At 41.9% G+C, this 19,491-nt stretch overlaps 1 protein-coding gene and 1 long non-coding RNA gene across 2 annotated transcripts in view; both read right to left on the reverse strand.

Annotated features, from left to right (window-relative positions):
- The window catches only part of LOC106027851 (liprin-alpha-1-like), a 91,507-nt gene that overhangs the window by 50,645 nt on the left and 21,371 nt on the right, over positions 1-19,491 (reverse strand). Inside the window, exons 6-9 of the mRNA XM_063235124.1 lie at positions 18,287-18,438; positions 17,080-17,252; positions 16,622-16,689; positions 9,015-9,130 (exon numbers count right to left, since the gene is read on the reverse strand). Coding sequence (XP_063091194.1) covers positions 9,015-9,130; positions 16,622-16,689; positions 17,080-17,252; positions 18,287-18,438 — 509 coding nt within the window. The remainder of the gene's footprint in view (positions 1-9,014; positions 9,131-16,621; positions 16,690-17,079; positions 17,253-18,286; positions 18,439-19,491) is intronic.
- Positions 10,640-14,191, reverse strand: LOC134473015 (uncharacterized). Its single transcript, XR_010043099.1, has 3 exons — positions 13,574-14,191; positions 12,055-12,677; positions 10,640-11,158 (listed from the first exon to the last, which is right to left on the reverse strand). It is a non-coding gene; the product is annotated as an uncharacterized LOC134473015 (long non-coding RNA).

Raw genomic sequence — 19,491 nt, forward strand, 5'->3', positions numbered from 1 at the left:
GCCCTGTGATCCAGGCAACTGACCCCTACAGCCAAGAGAGAGAAAAGCCTGAGTACTGCTCTAGCTAGCAGCAAACCTTGGCAACATCCACATGGTGCTGATCTTAGGTGCTAGGAAAATGCACAAATTCTGAGGGTAAGATGGCTTCTACCTCTATTGCAAAGGGCCTGGGAGGCCAAGCTGTGTGCCCCTGAGAGGGCAATTTGTGAAGACATAAAGGTGAAGCCAAAGGTGCAGTGGAGACCCCAAAAGTTTGGAAAAGCCAGAAACATGGACGATCCAAGGAAAGCTCCAAAAAGCAAGCAGAGAGGATTTAAGAGAAAAGCTGCAGGAGGTGAAATCCCTGGAAGTGCCTTGGGGGTGGAATCACACAAGCCTTTTGGAGCTTGTAACCATATTGCTTCAGATGCAGAGCAAGGAACTCTAGGACTTAATGTTCATCCTGCTGGATGTTGGATTTGCTTTGTTTCCAATGCTTTATATTCCCCTGTTTGTAACTTTTGGAATAGTAATGTTTATTTTGTGCCTTTGCATTTGAGAAATGTTTAAACTTGTTTCATTTGTACAGGGGTTACAGTTAAGAGTTTGCCATAGATCATGGAGGAGACATGGGACTTGGACTGTTCAGCAATGCTGAAACTTAAGACTTTGGAAACTCTTGGTGGTGGACTAAATGTCTTTTGTATAAAGGATGTACAAGAGTCCTGGGGGCCAGGGGAGGAATGTCATGGTTTATGTCTGTGGGCCCCCAGGCTTCATGTATTTGTATTGTGCATTTGTGATGGTTCATTGTTAGTGCTTGGATTGATGGTGTCAGTGCTATACCCACAGAGGGGTGGAGCCAGGATGTAATGTAATGGCAGGGAGAAGGTGTGTCTTGCTCTTTGCCTGTTCCTGCTTGCTGTTTGCAGCCACCATGAACTGTGGCCCAGCCATGCCCTGGAGCCAACTGAGTGTGTGAAACCTCCAAAAACTGTAAGAAATAAACCTTTCCTTTCCCAACTTGGCCTTTAGGTATTTTGTCTCAGCAATGAGTAAAAAGTAACTAAGACAGCTACCAAACCTGGCTACAGAGCTGCTATGACTCATTTAAGGAAACAAGAAACACACACACACACACACACACACACACACACACACACACACACACAGAAAGAGAGAGTGTGTGACAAACATACAGAGAGACAGACAGACAGACAGACAGACTGACTGACTGACTGACCCCAAGAAGCAGTGTAAATCCATTTCTGGGTAAAGATCTGAAATTCTGTAATATTAAGTGAGGGTCTGTCCTGGATGCTCTGGCCAGGCCAGGGAAGAGGAAGACTACTGCTGTAGGTCAGAAGCACTTCTAGATTATGTGCCTATTCAAATAGACTAAGTAAGAACTATGTCCTCAGTAGTCTAAAAATGATTTTGTTGGTGTTTTCATTATTTTTGATGGTACTGGGGATGGAACCAAGCACTCATTGAACTAAACCGCCAGCCATTTGTACTATACTTTTTATCTTGAGACAGTTTCTTAAGTTGCCTAGAACAATGGTATTGTCATCATAAATGACCCTCCTGCCTGGACCTCCCAGGTAGCTCGGATGATTAAAGGTACATACCACTGCACAGCTGTAATTTGTGAAAGTACATACCAGACATGTACTGCAAACAAGAACAAGGCCCACTACCTGAAGCTTGGTATAAACTGCTGTTGCCTTTACATCCTTCCTCCTCCTTACACCTGCATCCAGATGCAGCAGTGGGAGTGGTGTGAAGGTAGCAGAAGTAGGATGATGCATTCAAAAGTCATGGGACGTTAGGAAATAACACAGAAGACCCTGGCTGGGGAGTTGGCCCAAGTTCCACCTACAGGTAGCTACACCTCCCCTACCAGGTAGTTTGTGGACTACGAGATTGGGCACCTAACCTTGGTTAACACGATAGGTGGGCACATTAGAGTCCAGTTTTCTTGAGAGTTGTTCCCAAAAGTGTACAGAAGGATCCTGTGTTAAGATGCAGAATCTGGAGCCTGCAGACACTTCTGAGCACCTCTACTCTGGCTCTTTGCAATGTTTGGTGATATGCACAACTACCTTCCTTTTACACTGGGTATTGAAACTGGATCTCTTTTGCTTGCTACTGCACATACTTAGTACAGACACCCATTTGTCCAAATCTGTGACCTCCAAGAACTAAATGGCTTCACAGTGTTTACTCACCTACCTGACTATCCACTTAGGTAAGGTTATCCGTCTACCCATATGATTAGTTTGGAATGGGAGAACCACCTATTTCCTCCCCCTCTACTAAAGCTGCAAACATTTAAGCTTTAGCAACATTCATTCTTTTCTTGCTCAACTTCCCAAATAATAACTCTTCCAGCTCTGAGCCCCAAAGCTTCAAGCAAGGTAATCAAGCTGGGTATGGTGGCATCATCTATAATCCAGCATGTGGGAGATGAAGGCAAGAGGATTACCATGAATTCAAGGCTAGTCTGGACTACATAAGGAGCCCCCAGGGGAAAAAAAGGAAAAATTTAAAAAGAGCAAATAAAAACATAGTAACCAGTGGGGGGGGGGGCATACTCTGCAGAATGTCCATCATCTGTCCACACTGAATAGCCACCAAGGGCATCTGAATAATATGTCAGTAATCCTAGATGTTGATGTGTCATATCCATCAACTCCAGAAGAAAACCCCTTTGGTTTCTTCTGATATTTGCTTGCTCCTGGGCTGTGAGATATCATATCCCAATAGATGTGACAGGCAGGCCAAGCTGGGGCCCTTTGCAGAAGGTGGCTGGGCACTAGATTGCTCTGTTCCTGACATTGTCAGAGCTTCTTTTCTTCAGCTTATAGCTTCTCCCATAGAACCAAACACTAGACACCAGGGTTGATTTTTATAATATCTGCTCTAATGCCAGGATGATGGTACACACCTGTAATCCCAGTACTTTGGAAGCTGAGGCAGGAGAATTGCTATGAGCTGAAAGTCAGCCTGGGTTACATAATGATTTCAAGTCCAACCTGAACAACACAGTGAGACCCTTTTTTAAAAAAAGAAAAGGAGGCCAGGAATTTAGCTCAGCAGCATAGCACCTGCCTGGCAAGTGCAAGGGCATGAGTTTGATCCCCAGTACCAAAAAAGGAAAAGAAACGAAACACACACACACACACACACACACACACACACACACACACACAGAGTATCTGCTCTAATGCAAACTGATATGGGAACCTTCCTGCCTTTAAATTAGAGACTGGGGGCTGAGTGTAGCTCATTAGTAAAGCACTTGCCCAGCCTTCACAAGGTGCTATGTTTGATCTGCAGCACCAACATGTATATACATGCATACATACATACATACATACATACATACATACTGTTGGAGGAGGCAGCTATTTTAGATTCTGTCATACTAATGATGGAGCTCAGGGCTTTAGCATACTAGGAAAGTGTTCTACAGCTATGCTGTATTCTCTTGGACCAAAATACACTAAATTCTCTGGGGAACAAATGCGTAAAATAAAAGTTACGTGAAGGCCAGGGATTTAGCTCAGCAGCTTAAGGGCCTGCCTGGCAAGTGTGAGGTTGTGAGTTTGATCCCTGGTACAAAAAATGTCATGTAATCTATGAATTATGATATATTTTATAATGTAGGCAAAAGCACAATGGTAAAGCTGCCCTTCATTTCAAGAAGCTTGTGCGAGTTTCTGCAGAATAAACATTATCTAAGTGACATATAGCAAGAACTTTAACTCTCCATAGTAAATACATGACTGTATTTCCAAGAGATGGGACACTTTTCAAATTCAGGGGTCTTGCACAAGGGCTAAGGAGACCCTTTCTCATGGCTGCAGCTCAGGCTCACATTTCACATGCTAGTCACACTGTGAGGAAGAGTACTGGGGACCAGTGTGTTGTTTTGACAAGTGAGGAATGGAAGCAACTTTTCTCACCAAACAGAAATATACTCTTGGGAAGTTTAGCAGAGAACCCAAAGCTGGTAACACCAGCACTCCACACTATATGATTCAGAGTACCACTGAGTATGGCTCCATGTGTAACCAACTTCCCACAGCAAATGCACCACAATGCCACGCAACCGGAAGGAGAGCACTACAAAGACAAAGGTGAGTTGGAGATCCATGTTTTGAAACTTCACACAGCATTCTATGAGCTGATGAACGGACTCCAGTCTGAGTCATGCTGATAGTTGCATTGACTACTGAGCACCTCAAGTGTCAGCAGAGCATCAAATTCTTCCAGTAATTCTCAGAGAGCATGAGTTCAGCTGGTCAACATGTGCACTGAGTCCTGGGAACCCTCCTTCAGTCAATGTGATAGGCTAGTGGTTCAGCGGCAAGGAGCATGGCCTACAGCCAAGTTAGGGCTCATCACAAGAAGTACTGTATTTCTGAGAAAGTACCAAAGTGTTGAACTGTACTCTGTATTCACAGAACAGTTTTTTATTACATCAAGAATGCTCAAAGTAGCTGGATGTGGTTGTGCATGCCTGTAATTCCAGCACTTGAGAGGCTGAGGCAGGAGGATCATTGTGAGTTTGAGGTCAGCCTGAGCTACAAAGTGAGCTCAAAGCCAGCCTGAACTGCATAGTGAGACCTGTCTCAGAAAAACAAAAACAAAAAAAAACAAAACAAAACAAAACAATAATGCTCAAAGTATTAAACTGTACCCTGTATTCACAAAATACTTTTTTTCTTCAAATCAATTACAATTCAGGTTATCTGACAGATATCACAAAACTGCCCACCATAGTCAGATGACTACTTTAGAATTTTCCCTATGAACTTTCTACTATGGTTGAGAAATCACATATGCATCCCACATAGAACTATAAAGTACAGAGCAAGACCCATTCTTAGACACCTTGAAACAGCCACAACAGATGTTTGGAGTAAGCAGCATAAACTTGAATCTCCTTGCTACCGAGAAATCTCCCTCCCTACCACCACACACACACACACACACACACACACACACACACACCTGTAAACATGCATGCCTGGTGTGCAATTTAATCATGTGTTTGGGCAAATAATTCAAAGCCTGTCCTGAGGGTGCACACACACTTCTTGAGAGTTAGAAAGTCAATTTTTACAACAGGGAAACATTTTGGTTTTCTGTTTTTTGCTTTTATTGTGGTACTGGGGATTGAACCTAAGGCCTTAATGCATGTTAAGAGTACTACACTACCGAGCCACATCCCCAGCAAAATAGCCAAACATATTAGGAAAATTATTTCTTCTCTTCCATGAAACATAAACTTCAGAAGGCAATGGGGTGAATGATCAAGCTGTGCTGCTGTTGTTTTTATTACATTGAAATGAGCACGTGAAATAAAAGACACTGGCAAAATCTAGGCAACACTATTTCTTTAGCATGGTTTCGAGAGGGAAAATGACTAGCTTTAATATTAAGCTCCACAAAGCCAACTGCTCATTGCTTAAATTATTATAAAAGACTTTTACACAGTTCAGATTTTGTGGTTAAATGGTACTATAAAATTCTATTTACAGAGCACCAAAGATTGAGTATTTGTATAGAATGTTTCCATAACAGAATTTCACCTGCAATGGCATGTCATCACTGTTGAGCTGCTTAAAACAGTTACTATGGCCAAGTGCGGTAGCACATGCCTGTAATCCCACCACTTGGGCAACTAAATCAGGAGGACTGCTGTGAGTTCAGTCCAGCCTGAATTACAAAGTATGATTCTTGTCTCAAAAAATAAATGAATAAAATAAAAAACAAAAGACTCATTATAATATGAAAAACTTCATATATAAGTTAGCTATGAAATAAAAGACAGACAATAGAAGAAAAAAGTTATTGTAACTCAGCATGGAAAATATATCTAAAGGAATACTTCGACTTAGTACAATTGTGTTCCATCTTTTATATGTGTTTTGGCTTATAATCTGGTATGTTTGATATATATATATATATATATATATATATATAATATATATTGATATTGATATATATATCTTATATATATATATATATATATATATATTTCTTTTTAATAGTCTTATTTTTAATCTGTATACATGACAAGGGTTTATAAGAGAAATGCATGAATGGGATTCTGGCAAAATACAAGGATGGTGGAAAATAAAGAATAGAAATGTGTCATGGACATGTATCAACTCCCAAGAACCAACATGATTATTATGTACTGCAAACACATACCAATAGAAGTTTAAAAAAAAAAAAGGCAGTCATGAATTCAGAGAAGACAACTAAAATGAGTGAGATTTCATAACTTTCCAGCAGAAAGGGTTCCTAGGGATTCGAGTGCAACGCTAGTGTCAGGGCCTTTGCACTCTGAGTTCCACACAGTACTGGCTTCACTGAGAAGTGGACACCTGATGTTTCCCATATACAAATTTATCCAAGAACCCACCAACTTTCACCTTTTCTCAAGACCAGTGTGCCCATCTTACCTTAGGCTTTCAAACTTTCCCTACTGTCAAGTTCAAATTGTACCTCTTAGACATTACATACTGTCTGATTTTGTTGCAGAAAGCTTTTTGATTGATATTTTATTAATCATCTCACTAGGAAAATGTCTCAACCTATCTAGTTCACTTATAACTCTAGTTTTGGGTGTGATCAGCTTGCACAACCAATCCTACATCAGAGAAGTGTACATACTTCCCTGATATGTTGGTGCCTGTGCTCCCCTATGCAAAATCATTCGGAACAGTATATATTATTTTCAGAATCTATCTTTATGTGGGCCTAGGGATGGTATGTCAAGCCAGTACGCTCTCACTTATACTCCACTCCTCAGCCCCTTAAGATTTAGTAGCGGATTATAGTTCAATAATACACTGTAAAGTAGAGATCCAATCTCAGATAAAATGTAAAATTATATCACGGTAAATGCTTCTGGAGGACCACTTGTGTAAACAATAGAAGTCACCACAGTGACCTTAATTATAGCTTATTTAGGACTTGTGTCCAAGTTTTAAAACATACACATGCACATATATAATTCTATCAAACTGAGAAAAAGCCACACGATGCATGAACAACTGTAACAGTCATTTGACAGTTGAGAAAACTGAAGCCTAAGCTAAATAACTTTGTCAGACAGCTAACTAGAGAATTAACCAGGATTCAGCAGCCAAAGCTCAAATGGCCAAGCCTAACTATTACCCATTCTATCATCTAGAGAGACAACTCTGCAAAGGAAGACTGAGAATACACATGTGAGTTCAGTCAAAGTTTCCAAATGTCCTCTGTTCTCCAGACATGATGGCTTAAAACAGGCTTTAGGTCAATGGAGGCAAACCTATGGCATGCATGTTGCAGCAAGCTCTTTGTACCACTGAAAGCTCTATCACTGCTTTAGGTTCATCTTTCAAAAGACAATGTATTTACAATAGCTAGAAATTACACTTAAAATCAGCTAAGAATGATAGATAACTCAGAAAACTGTTTCATGAGATGGAGAAATAACAAAAAGCTTACTTTTTTTGAAGTTGACGATTTTTTTCATCGTTTCCTCCCAATTTGCTAAGTTGGAAGGCATCCTGAGATGAGTTTTCTGTTTCAGAAACAACAGCTACAAAAAAGAAGAAAATTCACCAAATTTAGAGTAAATTAACAGGGCAAAGTTTCATGTTTCACAAATAGGAAGAAGATTCTGCAGGTAGAGAGCTGAATCATTTCTGAAGTGTAAGCTTCTGAGCAAACACATATAAATGTTCAAGCATATAAATTAGCATATAAGAGGGTTATTCATTCACGCCAAATGAATGTCCACTGCTCTGCTCTGGTTCACATGTGGGCAGACTGGGCTGTCTGGAGAATGCTCAGCCATGATTGCTTGTGGGCACTGGACACCTGTGGCAGGTACATAGGAAAAAGCTCATGCTCTCCCAATCCCAGCAGTTAGGACAGCTGCCTAAAACCGGCCCACCTTGTCTTGGTGATTCTTTGCCAGTTTGTCCAGGCGGACCCTTTTTCTTTTTGCCAAACAAACGACCAATGGAGGACTTGATCCTCTTCTTCTTTGGGGCTTTGTGGAGCGCGTCCTGCCTGCTGTCACTGGTACTGGGATTGTTCACAGGACCTTCCTGGGAGCCTGTTGAGCTTCAAAGAAATAAAATGGATTTTTACCACCCTCTTCCCAGCTCCACAGTCCATTCACACGTACAAGAACAGTCTGCATTTTTAATATTCCTACCTTCAACTTCCTAAAAAACGTTTCGAGTCTCTTACACACAGTACAATATGCATTGTGATGCAGGGTCCCAGTAATGCTTCCACAGACCTGTGTCTGGAAAGCCAAGATTCTGATGTGCTCCCTGCTCAGAGCAGGCCTGTACTCTGGCCTGCCTTGTTTGGACACATAAGGGAACACCCTCTGCAGGGGCCTTGCTCAGGCACTGAGGGATGCACTCAGTCAACAGGAAAGAAAACAAGGTTTCAGAAGCCTGACTGTAATTATAACTTATTTAGGAATTGTGTCCATGTTATAAAACATATACATGCACATATATAATTCTATTGAACTGAAAAACAGCCACATGATGTATGAACAACTGTAACTGCCATTTGACAGTTAAGAAAACTGAAGCACAGGATAAGTAACTTTGTCAGAGACACACAGCTAACTAGAGAATTAACCAGGATTCAGCGGCCAGAGCTCAAATGGCCAAGCCTAACTATTACCCATTCTATCATCCTGGGAGACAACTCTGAAAAGGTAGACTGAGAATACATGTGTGAATTCAGTCAAGATTTCCAAATGTCCTCTGTTCTCCAGACATGATGGCTTAAAACAGGCTTTAGGTCAATGGAGGCAAACCTATGGTGTGCATGCTGCAGCAAGCTCTTTGTATCACTGGAAGCTCTATCACTGCTTTAGGTTCATCTTTCAAAAGACAATGTATTTACATAGCTAGAAATTACACTTACAATCAGCTAAGAATGACTGTTAACTCAGAAAAATGTTTCATGAGATGGAGAAATAACAAAAAGCTTACTGTTTTTGAAGTTGATGATTTTTTTCATCCTTTCCTCCCAATTTGCTAAGTTGGAAGGCATCCTGAGATGAGTTTTCTGTTTCAGAAACAACAGCTACAAAAAAGAAGAAAATTCCCCAAAGTTAGAGTAAATTAACATGGCAAAGTTATATGTTTCACAAATAGGAAGAAGATTCTGCAGGTAGAGAGCTGAATAATTTCCGAAGGGTAAGCTTCCGAGCAAACACATATAAATGTTCAAGCATATAAATTAGCATATAAGAGGGTTATTCATTCACGCCAAATGAATGTCCACTGCTCGGCTCTGGTTCACATGTGGGCAGACTGGGCTGTCTGGAGAATGCTCAGCCATGATTCCTTGTGGGCACTGGACACCTGTGGCAGGTACATAGGAAAAAGCGCATGCTCTCCCAATCCCAGCAGTTAGGACAGCTGCCTAAAACCGGCCCACCTTGTCTTGGTGATTCTTTGCCAGTTTGTCCAGGCGGACCCTTTTCCTTTTTGCCAAACAAACGACCAGTGGAGGACTTGATGCTCTTCTTCTTTAGAGCTTTGTGGAGTGGGTCCTCCCTGCTGTCACTGCTGCTGGGAACGCTCACAGGAACATTCTGGGAGCCTATTGAGCTTGAAGGAAATAAAATGGACTTTTACCACCCTCTTCACAGCTCCACAGTCCATTCACATGTACAAGAAAAGTGTGCATTTTTAATATTCCTACCTTCAACTTCCTAAAGAATTTTTCAACTCTCTTACACACAATACAATATTCATTGTGATTCAGGGTCCCAGTAATGCTTCCACAGACCAGTGTCTGGAAAGCCAAGATTCTGATGTGCTCCCTGCTCAGAGCAGGCCTGTACTCTAGCCTGCTTGGTTTGGACACATAAGGGAACACCCTCTGCAGGGGCCTTGCTCAGGCACTGAGGGATGCACTCAGTCAACAGGAAAGAGAACAAGGTCTCAGAAGCCTGACTATAATTGTAACATATTTAGGACCTGTGTCCATGTTTTAAACCATATACGTGCACATATATAATTCTATTGAACTGAAAAAAAACCACATGATGTATGAACAACTGTAACTGCCATTTCACAGTTTAGAGAACTGAAGCACAAGCTAAGTAACTTTGTCAGAGACACACAGCTAACTAGAGAATTAACCAGGATTCAGCGGCCAGAGCTCAAATGTCTAAGCCTAACTCTTAACCACTCTGTCCACTAGGGAGACAACTCTGCAAAGGGAGACTGAGAATAAATGTGTGAGTTAAGTCAAAATTTCCAAATGTCCTCGGTTCTCCAGACATGATGGCTTAAAACAGCCTTTAGGTCAATGGAGGCAAACCTATGGCGTGCATGCTGCAGCAAGCTCTTTGTATCACTGAAAGCTCTATCACTGCTTTAGGTTCATCTTTCAAAAGACAATGTATTTACATAGCTAGAAATTACACTTAAAATCAGCTAAGAATGACTGTTAACTCAGAAAACTGTTTCATGAGATGGAGAAATAACAAAAAGCTTACTGTTTTTGAAGTTGATGATTTTTTTCATCCTTTCCTCCCAGTTTGCTAAGTTGTAAGGCATCCTGAGATGAGTTTTCTGTTTCAGAAACAACAGCTACAAAAAAGAAGAAAATTCCCCAAATTTAGAGTAAATTAACATGGCAAAGTTATATGTTTCACAAATAGGAAGAAGATTCTGCAGGTAGAGAGCTGAATCATTTCTGAAGGGTAAGCTTCCGAGCAAACACATATAAATCTTCAAGAGTATAAATTAGCACATAAGAGGGTTATTCATTCAAGCCAAATGAATTTCCACTGCTCTGCTTTGTTTCACATGTGGGCAAACTGGGCTGTCAGAAGAACGCTCAGCCATGACTCCTCATGGGCACTGGACACCTGTAGCAGGCACATAGGAAAAATCTCAGGCTCTCCCAATCCCAGCAGTTAGGACAGCTGCCTAAAACCGGCCCACCTTGTCTTGGTGATTCTTTGCCAGTTTGTCCAGGCAGAACCTTATTCTTTTTGCCAAACAAACGACCAGTGGAGGACTTGATGCTCTTCTTCTTTGGGGCTTTGTGGAGTGCGTCCTGCCTGCTGTCACTGGTACTGGGATTGTTCACAGGACCTTCCTGGGAGCCTGTTGAGCTTCAAAGAAATAAAATGGATTTTTACCACCCTCTTCCCAGCTCCACAGTCCATTCACACGTACAAGGACAGTCTGCATTTTTAATATTCCTACCTTCAACTTCCTAAAAAACGTTTCGAGTCTCTTACACACAGTACAATATGCATTGTGATGCAGGGTCCCAGTAATGCTTCCACAGACCTGTGTCTGGAAAGCCAAGATTCTGATGTGCTCCCTGCTCAGAGCAGGCCTGTACTCTAGCCTGCCTTGTTTGGACACATAAGGGAACACCCTCTGCAGGGGCCTTGCTCAGGCACTGAGGGATGCACTCAGTCAACAGGAAAGAAAACAAGGTTTCAGAAACCTGACTGTAATTGTAACTTATTTAGGAATTGTGTCCATGTTATAAAACATATACATGCACATATATAATTCTATTGAACTGAAAAACAGCCACATGATGTATGAACAACTGTAACTGCCATTTGACAGTTGAGAAAACTGAAGCACAGGATAAGTAACTTTGTCAGAGACACACAGCTAACTAGAGAATTAACCAGGATTCAGCGGCCAGAGCTCAAATGGCCAAGCCTAACTATTACCCATTCTATTATCCTGGGAGAACACTCTGAAAAGGTAGACTGAGAATACATGTGTGAATTCAGTTAAGACTTCCAAATGTCCTCTGTTCTCCAGACATGATGGCTTAAAACAGGCTTTAGGTCAGTGGAGGCAAACCTATGGCGTGCATGCTGCAGCAAGCTCTTTGTATCACTGAAAGCTCTATCACTGCTTTAGGCTCATCTTTCAAAAGACAATGTATTTACATAGCTAGAAATTACACTTAAAATCAGCTAAGAATGACTGTTAACTCAGAAAAATGTTTCATGAGATGGAGAAATAACAAAAAGCTTACTGTTTTTGAAGTTGACGATTTTTTTCATCCTTTCCTCCCAATTTGCTAAGTTGGAAGGCATCCTGAGATGAGTTTTCTGTTTCAGAAACAACAGCTACAAAAAAGAAGAAAATTCCCCAAATTTAGAGTAAATTAACATGGCAAAGTTATATGTTTCACAAATAGGAAGAAGATTCTGCAGGTAGAGAGCTGAATCATTTCTGAAGTGCAAGCTTCTGAGCAAACACATATAAATGTTCAAGCGTATAAATTAGCATATGAGAGGGTTATTCATTCAAGCCAAATGAATTTCCACTGCTCTGCTTTGTTTCACATGTGGGCAAACTGGGCTGTCAGAAGAACGCTCAGCCATGACTCCTCGTGGGCACTGGACACCTGCAGCAGGCACATAGGAAAATCTCAGGCTCTCCCAATCCCAGCAGTTAGGACAGCTGCCTAAAACCGGCCCACCTTGTCTTGGTGATTCTTTGCCAGTTTGTCCAGGCAGAACCTTATTCTTTTTGCCAAACAAACGACCAGTGGAGGACTTGATGCTCTTCTTCTTTGGGGCTTTGTGGAGTGCGTCCTGCCTGCTGTCACTGGTACTGGGATTGTTCACAGGACCTTCCTGGGAGCCTGTTGAGCTTCAAAGAAATAAAATGGATTTTTACCACCCTCTTCCCAGCTCCACAGTCCATTCACACGTACAAGGACAGTCTGCATTTTTAATATTCCTACCTTCAACTTCCTAAAAAACGTTTCGAGTCTCTTACACACAGTACAATATGCATTGTGATGCAGGGTCCCAGTAATGCTTCCACAGACCTGTGTCTGGAAAGCCAAGATTCTGATGTGCTCCCTGCTCAGAGCAGGCCTGTACTCTAGCCTGCCTTGTTTGGACACATAAGGGAACACCCTCTGCAGGGGCCTTGCTCAGGCACTGAGGGATGCACTCAGTCAACAGGAAAGAAAACAAGGTTTCAGAAACCTGACTGTAATTGTAACTTATTTAGGAATTGTGTCCATGTTATAAAACATATACATGCACATATATAATTCTATTGAACTGAAAAACAGCCACATGATGTATGAACAACTGTAACTGCCATTTGACAGTTGAGAAAACTGAAGCACAGGATAAGTAACTTTGTCAGAGACACACAGCTAACTAGAGAATTAACCAGGATTCAGCGGCCAGAGCTCAAATGGCCAAGCCTAACTATTACCCATTCTATTATCCTGGGAGAACACTCTGAAAAGGTAGACTGAGAATACATGTGTGAATTCAGTTAAGACTTCCAAATGTCCTCTGTTCTCCAGACATGATGGCTTAAAACAGGCTTTAGGTCAATGGAGGCAAACCTATGGCGTGCATGCTGCAGCAAGCTCTTTGTATCACTGAAAGCTCTATCACTGCTTTAGGTTCATCTTTCAAAAGACAATGTATTTACATAGCTAGAAATTACACTTAAAATCAGCTAAGAATGACTGTTAACTCAGAAAACTGTTTCATGAGATGGAGAAATAACAAAAAGCGTACTGTTTTTGAAGTTGACGATTTTTTTCATCCTTTCCTCCCAGTTTGCTAAGTTGGAAGGCATCCTGAGATGAGTTTTCTGTTTCAGAAACAACAGCTACAAAAAAGAAGAAAATTCACCAAATTTAGAGTAAATTAACATGGCAAAGTTATATGTTTCACAAATAGGAAGAAGATTCTGCAGGTAGAGAGCTGAATCATTTCTGAACTGTAAGCTTCTGAGCAAACACATATAAATGTTCAAGCGTATAAATTAGCATATAAGAGGGTTATTCATTCAAGCCAAATGAATGTCCACTGCTCTGCTTTGTTTCACATGTGGGCAAACTGGGCTGTCAGAAGAACGCTCAGCCATGACTCCTCGTGGGCACTGGACACCTGCAGCAGGCACATAGGAAAAATCTCAGGCTCTCCCAATCCCAGCAGTTAGGACAGCTGCCTAAAACCGGCCCACCTTGTCTTGGTGATTCTTTGCCAGTTTGTCCAGGTGGACCCTTTTTCTTTTTGCCAAACAAACGACCAGTGGAGGACTTGATGCTCTTCTTCTTTGGGGCTTTGTGGAGCGCGTCCTGCCTGCTGTCACTGGTACTGGGATTGTTCACAGGACCTTCCTGGGAGCCTGTTGAGCTTCAAGGAAATAAAATGGATTTTTACCACCCTCTTCCCAGCTCCACAGTCCATTCACACGTACAAGAACAGTCTGCATTTTTAATATTCCTACCTTCAACTTCCTAAAAAACGTTTCGAGTCTCTTACACACAGTACAATATGCATTGTGATGCAGGGTCCCAGTAATGCTTCCACAGACCTGTGTCTGGAAAGCCAAGATTCTGATGTGCTCCCTGCTCAGAGCAGGCCTGTACTCTAGCCTGCCTTGTTTGGACACATAAGGGAACACCCTCTGCAGGGGCCTTGCTCAGGCACTGAGGGATGCACTCAGTCAACAGGAAAGAAAACAAGGTTTCAGAAGCCTGACTGTAATTGTAACTTATTTAGGAATTGTGTCCATGTTATAAAACATATACATGCACATATATAATTCTATTGAACTGAAAAACAGCCACATGATGTATGAACAACTGTAACTGCCATTTGACAGTTGAGAAAACTGAAGCACAGGATAAGTAACTTTGTCAGAGACACACAGCTAACTAGAGAATTAACCAGGATTCAGCGGCCAGAGCTCAAATGGCCAAGCCTAACTATTACCCATTCTATTATCCTGGGAGAACACTCTGAAAAGGTAGACTGAGAATACATGTGTGAATTCAGTTAAGACTTCCAAATGTCCTCTGTTCTCCAGACATGATGGCTTAAAACAGGCTTTAGGTCAGTGGAGGCAAACCTATGGCGTGCATGCTGCAGCAAGCTCTTTGTATCACTGAAAGCTCTATCACTGCTTTGGGTTCATCTTTCAAAAGACAATGTATTTACATAGCTAGAAATTACACTTAAAATCAGCTAAGAATGACTGTTAACTCAGAAAAATGTTTCATGAGATGGAGAAATAACAAAAAGCTTACTGTTTTTGAAGTTGATGATTTTTTTCATCCTTTCCTCCCAATTTGCTAAGTTGGATGGCATCCTGAGATGAGTTTTCTGTTTCAGAAACAACAGCTACAAAAAAGAAGAAAATTCCCCAAATTTAGAGTAAATTAACATGGCAAAGTTATATGTTTCACAAATAGGAAGAAGATTCTGCAGGTAGAGAGCTGAATCATTTCTGAAGTGTAAGCTTCCGAGCAAACACATATAAATGTTCAAGCATATAAATTAGCATATGAGAGGGTTATTCATTCACGCCAAATGAATGTCCACTGCTCTGCTCTGGTTCACATGTGGGCAGACTGGGCTGTCTGGAGAATGCTCAGCCATGATTCCTTGTGGGCACTGGACACCTGTGGCAGGTACATAGGAAAAAGCTCATGCTCTCCCAATCCCAGCAGTTAGGACAGCTGCCTAAAACCGGCCCACCTTGTCTTGGTGATTCTTTGCCAGTTTGTCCAGGTGGACCCTTTTTCTTTTTGCCAAACAAACGACCAGTGGAGGACTTGATGCTCTTCTTCTTTGGGGCTTTGTGGAGCGCGTCCTGCCTGCTGTCACTGGTACTGGGATTGTTCACAGGACCTTCCTGGGAGCCTGTTGAGCTTCAAAGAAATAAAATGGATTTTTACCACCCTCTTCCCAGCTCCACAGTCCATTCACACGTACAAGAACAGTCTGCATTTTTAATATTCCTACCTTCAACTTCCTAAAAAACGTTTCGAGTCTCTTACACACAGTACAATATGCATTGTGATGCAGGGTCCCAGTAATGCTTCCACAGACCTGTGTCTGGAAAGCCAAGATTCTGATGTGCTCCCTGCTCAGAGCAGGCCTGTACTCTGGCCTGCCTTGTTTGGACACATAAGGGAACACCCTCTGCAGGGGCCTTGCTCAGGCACTGAGGGATGCACTCAGTCAACAGGAAAGAAAACAAGGTCTCAGAAGCCTGACTGTAATTGTAACTTATTTAGGAATTGTGTCCATGTTATAAAACATATACATGCACATATATAATTCTATTGAACTGAAAAACAGCCACATGATGTATGAACAACTGTAACTGCCATTTGACAGTTGAGAAAACTGAAGCACAGGATAAGTAACTTTGTCAGAGACACACAGCTAACTAGAGAATTAACCAGGATTCAGCGGCCAGAGCTCAAATGGCCAAGCCTAACTATTACCCATTCTATCATCCTGGGAGACAACTCTGAAAAGGTAGACTGAGAATACATGTGTGAGTTCAGTCAAAATTTCCAAATGTCCTCTGTTCTCCAGACATGATGGCTTAAAACAGGCTTTAGGTCAATGGAGGCAAACCTATGGCGTGCATGCTGCAGCAAGCTCTTTGTATCACTGAAAGCTCTATCACTGCTTTAGGTTCATCTTTCAAAAGACAATGTATTTACATAGCTAGAAATTACACTTAAAATCAGCTAAGAATGACTGTTAACTCAGAAACCTGTTTCATGAGATGGAGAAATAACAAAAAGCTTACTTTTTTTGAAATTTTTGATTTTTTTCAGCCTTTCCTCCCAATTTGCTAAGTCGGAACGCATCCTGAGATGAGGTTTCTGTTTCAGAAAGAACAGCTATTAAAAAATCAGAAATGCCCCCAAATTTACAGTAAATTAACATGGCAAAGTTATATGTTTCACAAATAGGTTGAAGGTTCTGCAGGTAGAGAGCTGAATAATTTCTGAAGGGTAAGCTTCCAAGCAAACACATACAAATGTTCAAGAGTGTAAAGTAGCACTTATGAGGGTTATTCATTCACGCCAAATGAATGTCCACTGCTCTGCTTTGGTTCACACATGGGCAGACTGAGAAAGCAGACTGGGCTTTTCTGGAGAACCCTCAGCCATGACTCCACGTGGGCACTGCGCACCTGCGGCAGGCACACAGGACAAAGTTCACGTTCTCCCATTCCCAGCAGTTAGGACAGCTGCCGAAACCCCACCCACCTTGTCCTGGTGATTCTTTGCCAGTTTGTCCAGGCCGACCCTTTTCCTTTTTGCCAAACAAACGACCAATGGAGGACTTGATGCCCTTCTTCTTTGGGGCTTTGTGGGGCGAGTCTTGCCTGCCGTCACTGCTACTGGGATTGCTCACAGGACCATCCTGGGCACTTTTTGATCTTGAAGGAAAGAAAATGGACTTTTACCACATGCCCTCTTTAGAACTCCACAGTCCACTCACATGTACCAAAACAGTCTGCATTTTTAATATTCCTACTTCAACTCCCTGAAGATCCTTTCCAGTCTCTTACCCACAGCACACTATGCATAGCAATGCAGAGTCCCAGTAATGCTTCCACAGACCTATGTCTGGAAAGCCAAGATTCTGATGTTGCTCCCTGCTCAGAGGAGGCCTGTACTCTAGCCTGCCTGGTTTGGACATCTAAGGGAACACCCTCTGCAGGGGCCTTGCTCAGCCAGTGAGGTTTACACTCAGCCCTCAGGAAAGAGAACAAGGTCTCAGAAGCCAGAACTGGAATTCCACCTTCCCTCTCAGCAGCTCCTGCAGGCTGGTTCCTTGGATCCTGCTCTCCTGCAAAGTGAGAGCTGTACTATCTCTCAGGACACTGTGGAGACCAATGTGCCTGCTTGATCATACTGCCTGGTATGGAACAAAAGCTTCTAAGAGGAAGTGTGGAAAACAACAGTCTATAAGTAACCAAGCCTTCATGGCCTCCTGATGGAACATGCTTCCTAAAGGGATAGGGACAATGTGGGACTCTCAAGAGCTTAGAAGACCCAGAGTGTGGGAGGGTACCTGAGAGGCACCGATTGTCCACAGAATAGCACGATCCAGAACCTGCCACATCCGTGTGGCAAATTCTTCACCAGGAATAGAAAGAAAGTTCTTAAAAGAAGTGAGTGTGTGGGATCTGAAGAAATGGAGCTTTTCTCTCAAGTGCTAATTTCAAATAATTCCTATTCTTTCTAAACTTTGCCCAAACAGATGGCCTTTTCCACTGGATGTCACTACAGCCGCAGAACAGGAGAACACATTCTAGGTCTAACGTTTAAATAATCACAACCAAATGAGCTTGCTGAGAATTCTTTAAAAACTTGGTTTTTCTCACAGGAAAAGATTAATAGATGTTCTTAAAAACTAAGACAAGCAGGTTTCTCAGGGGTCTGGTGGCCTACGAGACCTGCTCCTTACTTTTGCATGTCCCTGATGTCCTCGTGGCTGACTATTTGCAACGCCCCTGTGTGCAGCCTGTCTAGCTGAAGGGACTTCGGAGAGGAGAGAGGGGAAGTTTCACATTTTATCGTTGTCTTGTCATCTCGTTCTTCTTCTCTGCAAGCTAGCAACTGAGGAGTGAAAAAACAACATCAGCTAACAGTACATTATAAGAAAACACATCACATAGGCTTTAAATAACATAAACTGACTCAAAACCTATTAGCTAAACTTTCTACCTGTCCTGAGAAGTCTCATTTTAATTGAATGCCAACCTGAAGGCCTGTTTGTCTGGGGGAAATGGACCACATAGCAGAGAGAGAGCAGGGCAGGTTGACCTATAGCCTTCCTTCATGGAAGCCCCGGGAAGCCCAGGGACAGCATCACCCCCCCTTCAAGATTCTGTTCTCCGTACAACCTCAGGTACCTCTGAGGATAGTTACTGAGGGACAGTGAAGTCCTAAACGAAGCCTGTTCACTGCACTTTATCACTTCAGGTTAACAAAGTTACTCTCATTACTGAAGAGCCTGTGACACATATCTTCAGTTACTGATGTCACTCAAAGGAACACTAGTGGGGGCCGAAGCCTCAGGGAAAATGTCAATACTTTTACCTCTAGCAAGAAACAAGACAAGGACAGCATGAGCGAAGACCCAAATATGCATGTGTGTGGCTTCTGTTTCTCACTGTGTGGACCAAATGTTATGAGCAGAAGCATTTGCATGCAGCCTAAAACCCTACTTCCATGTGGCTTCATAAAATAATCCTGGGTTTTGGGTTTGCATATTATCTTTTTTTGAAGTCCTGCAATGTCTCCAATGTTTTGCTTTTATTGGTTTTGTTCTTTAATGTTTTCAGTTTTATTATAACTGATGATATAGGCAATTCTTTTTAAGATAGCAAGAGGCATTATGGTAACCAATGATCATCACTTTGTCTTCCGTTTTTATATTATGTACTATATCCATTCTTTTGATTTGACTGACTCTGTTTTGTTATGTCACATTGGATTTTATTCTCTTCAAATAGAAAGTAATAAGAACGTGGGAGTAATAAAACCCAAAATGTATAATTGTCATAGTAAAAAAGAGAGGAAAAGAAAGTGCTCTAAAGGATATAATTGCATGTATATTTAAGTGTATAAGATAGATAACCATATTGCTAAGTTTTTGTGGGATCATTG

Source organism: Cavia porcellus, unplaced genomic scaffold (genome assembly GCF_034190915.1).
Source record: "Cavia porcellus strain 051 isolate PalLab524CR breed Dunkin Hartley unplaced genomic scaffold, mCavPor4.1 scaffold_25, whole genome shotgun sequence".
NCBI classification, from domain to species: domain Eukaryota; kingdom Metazoa; phylum Chordata; class Mammalia; order Rodentia; family Caviidae; genus Cavia; species Cavia porcellus.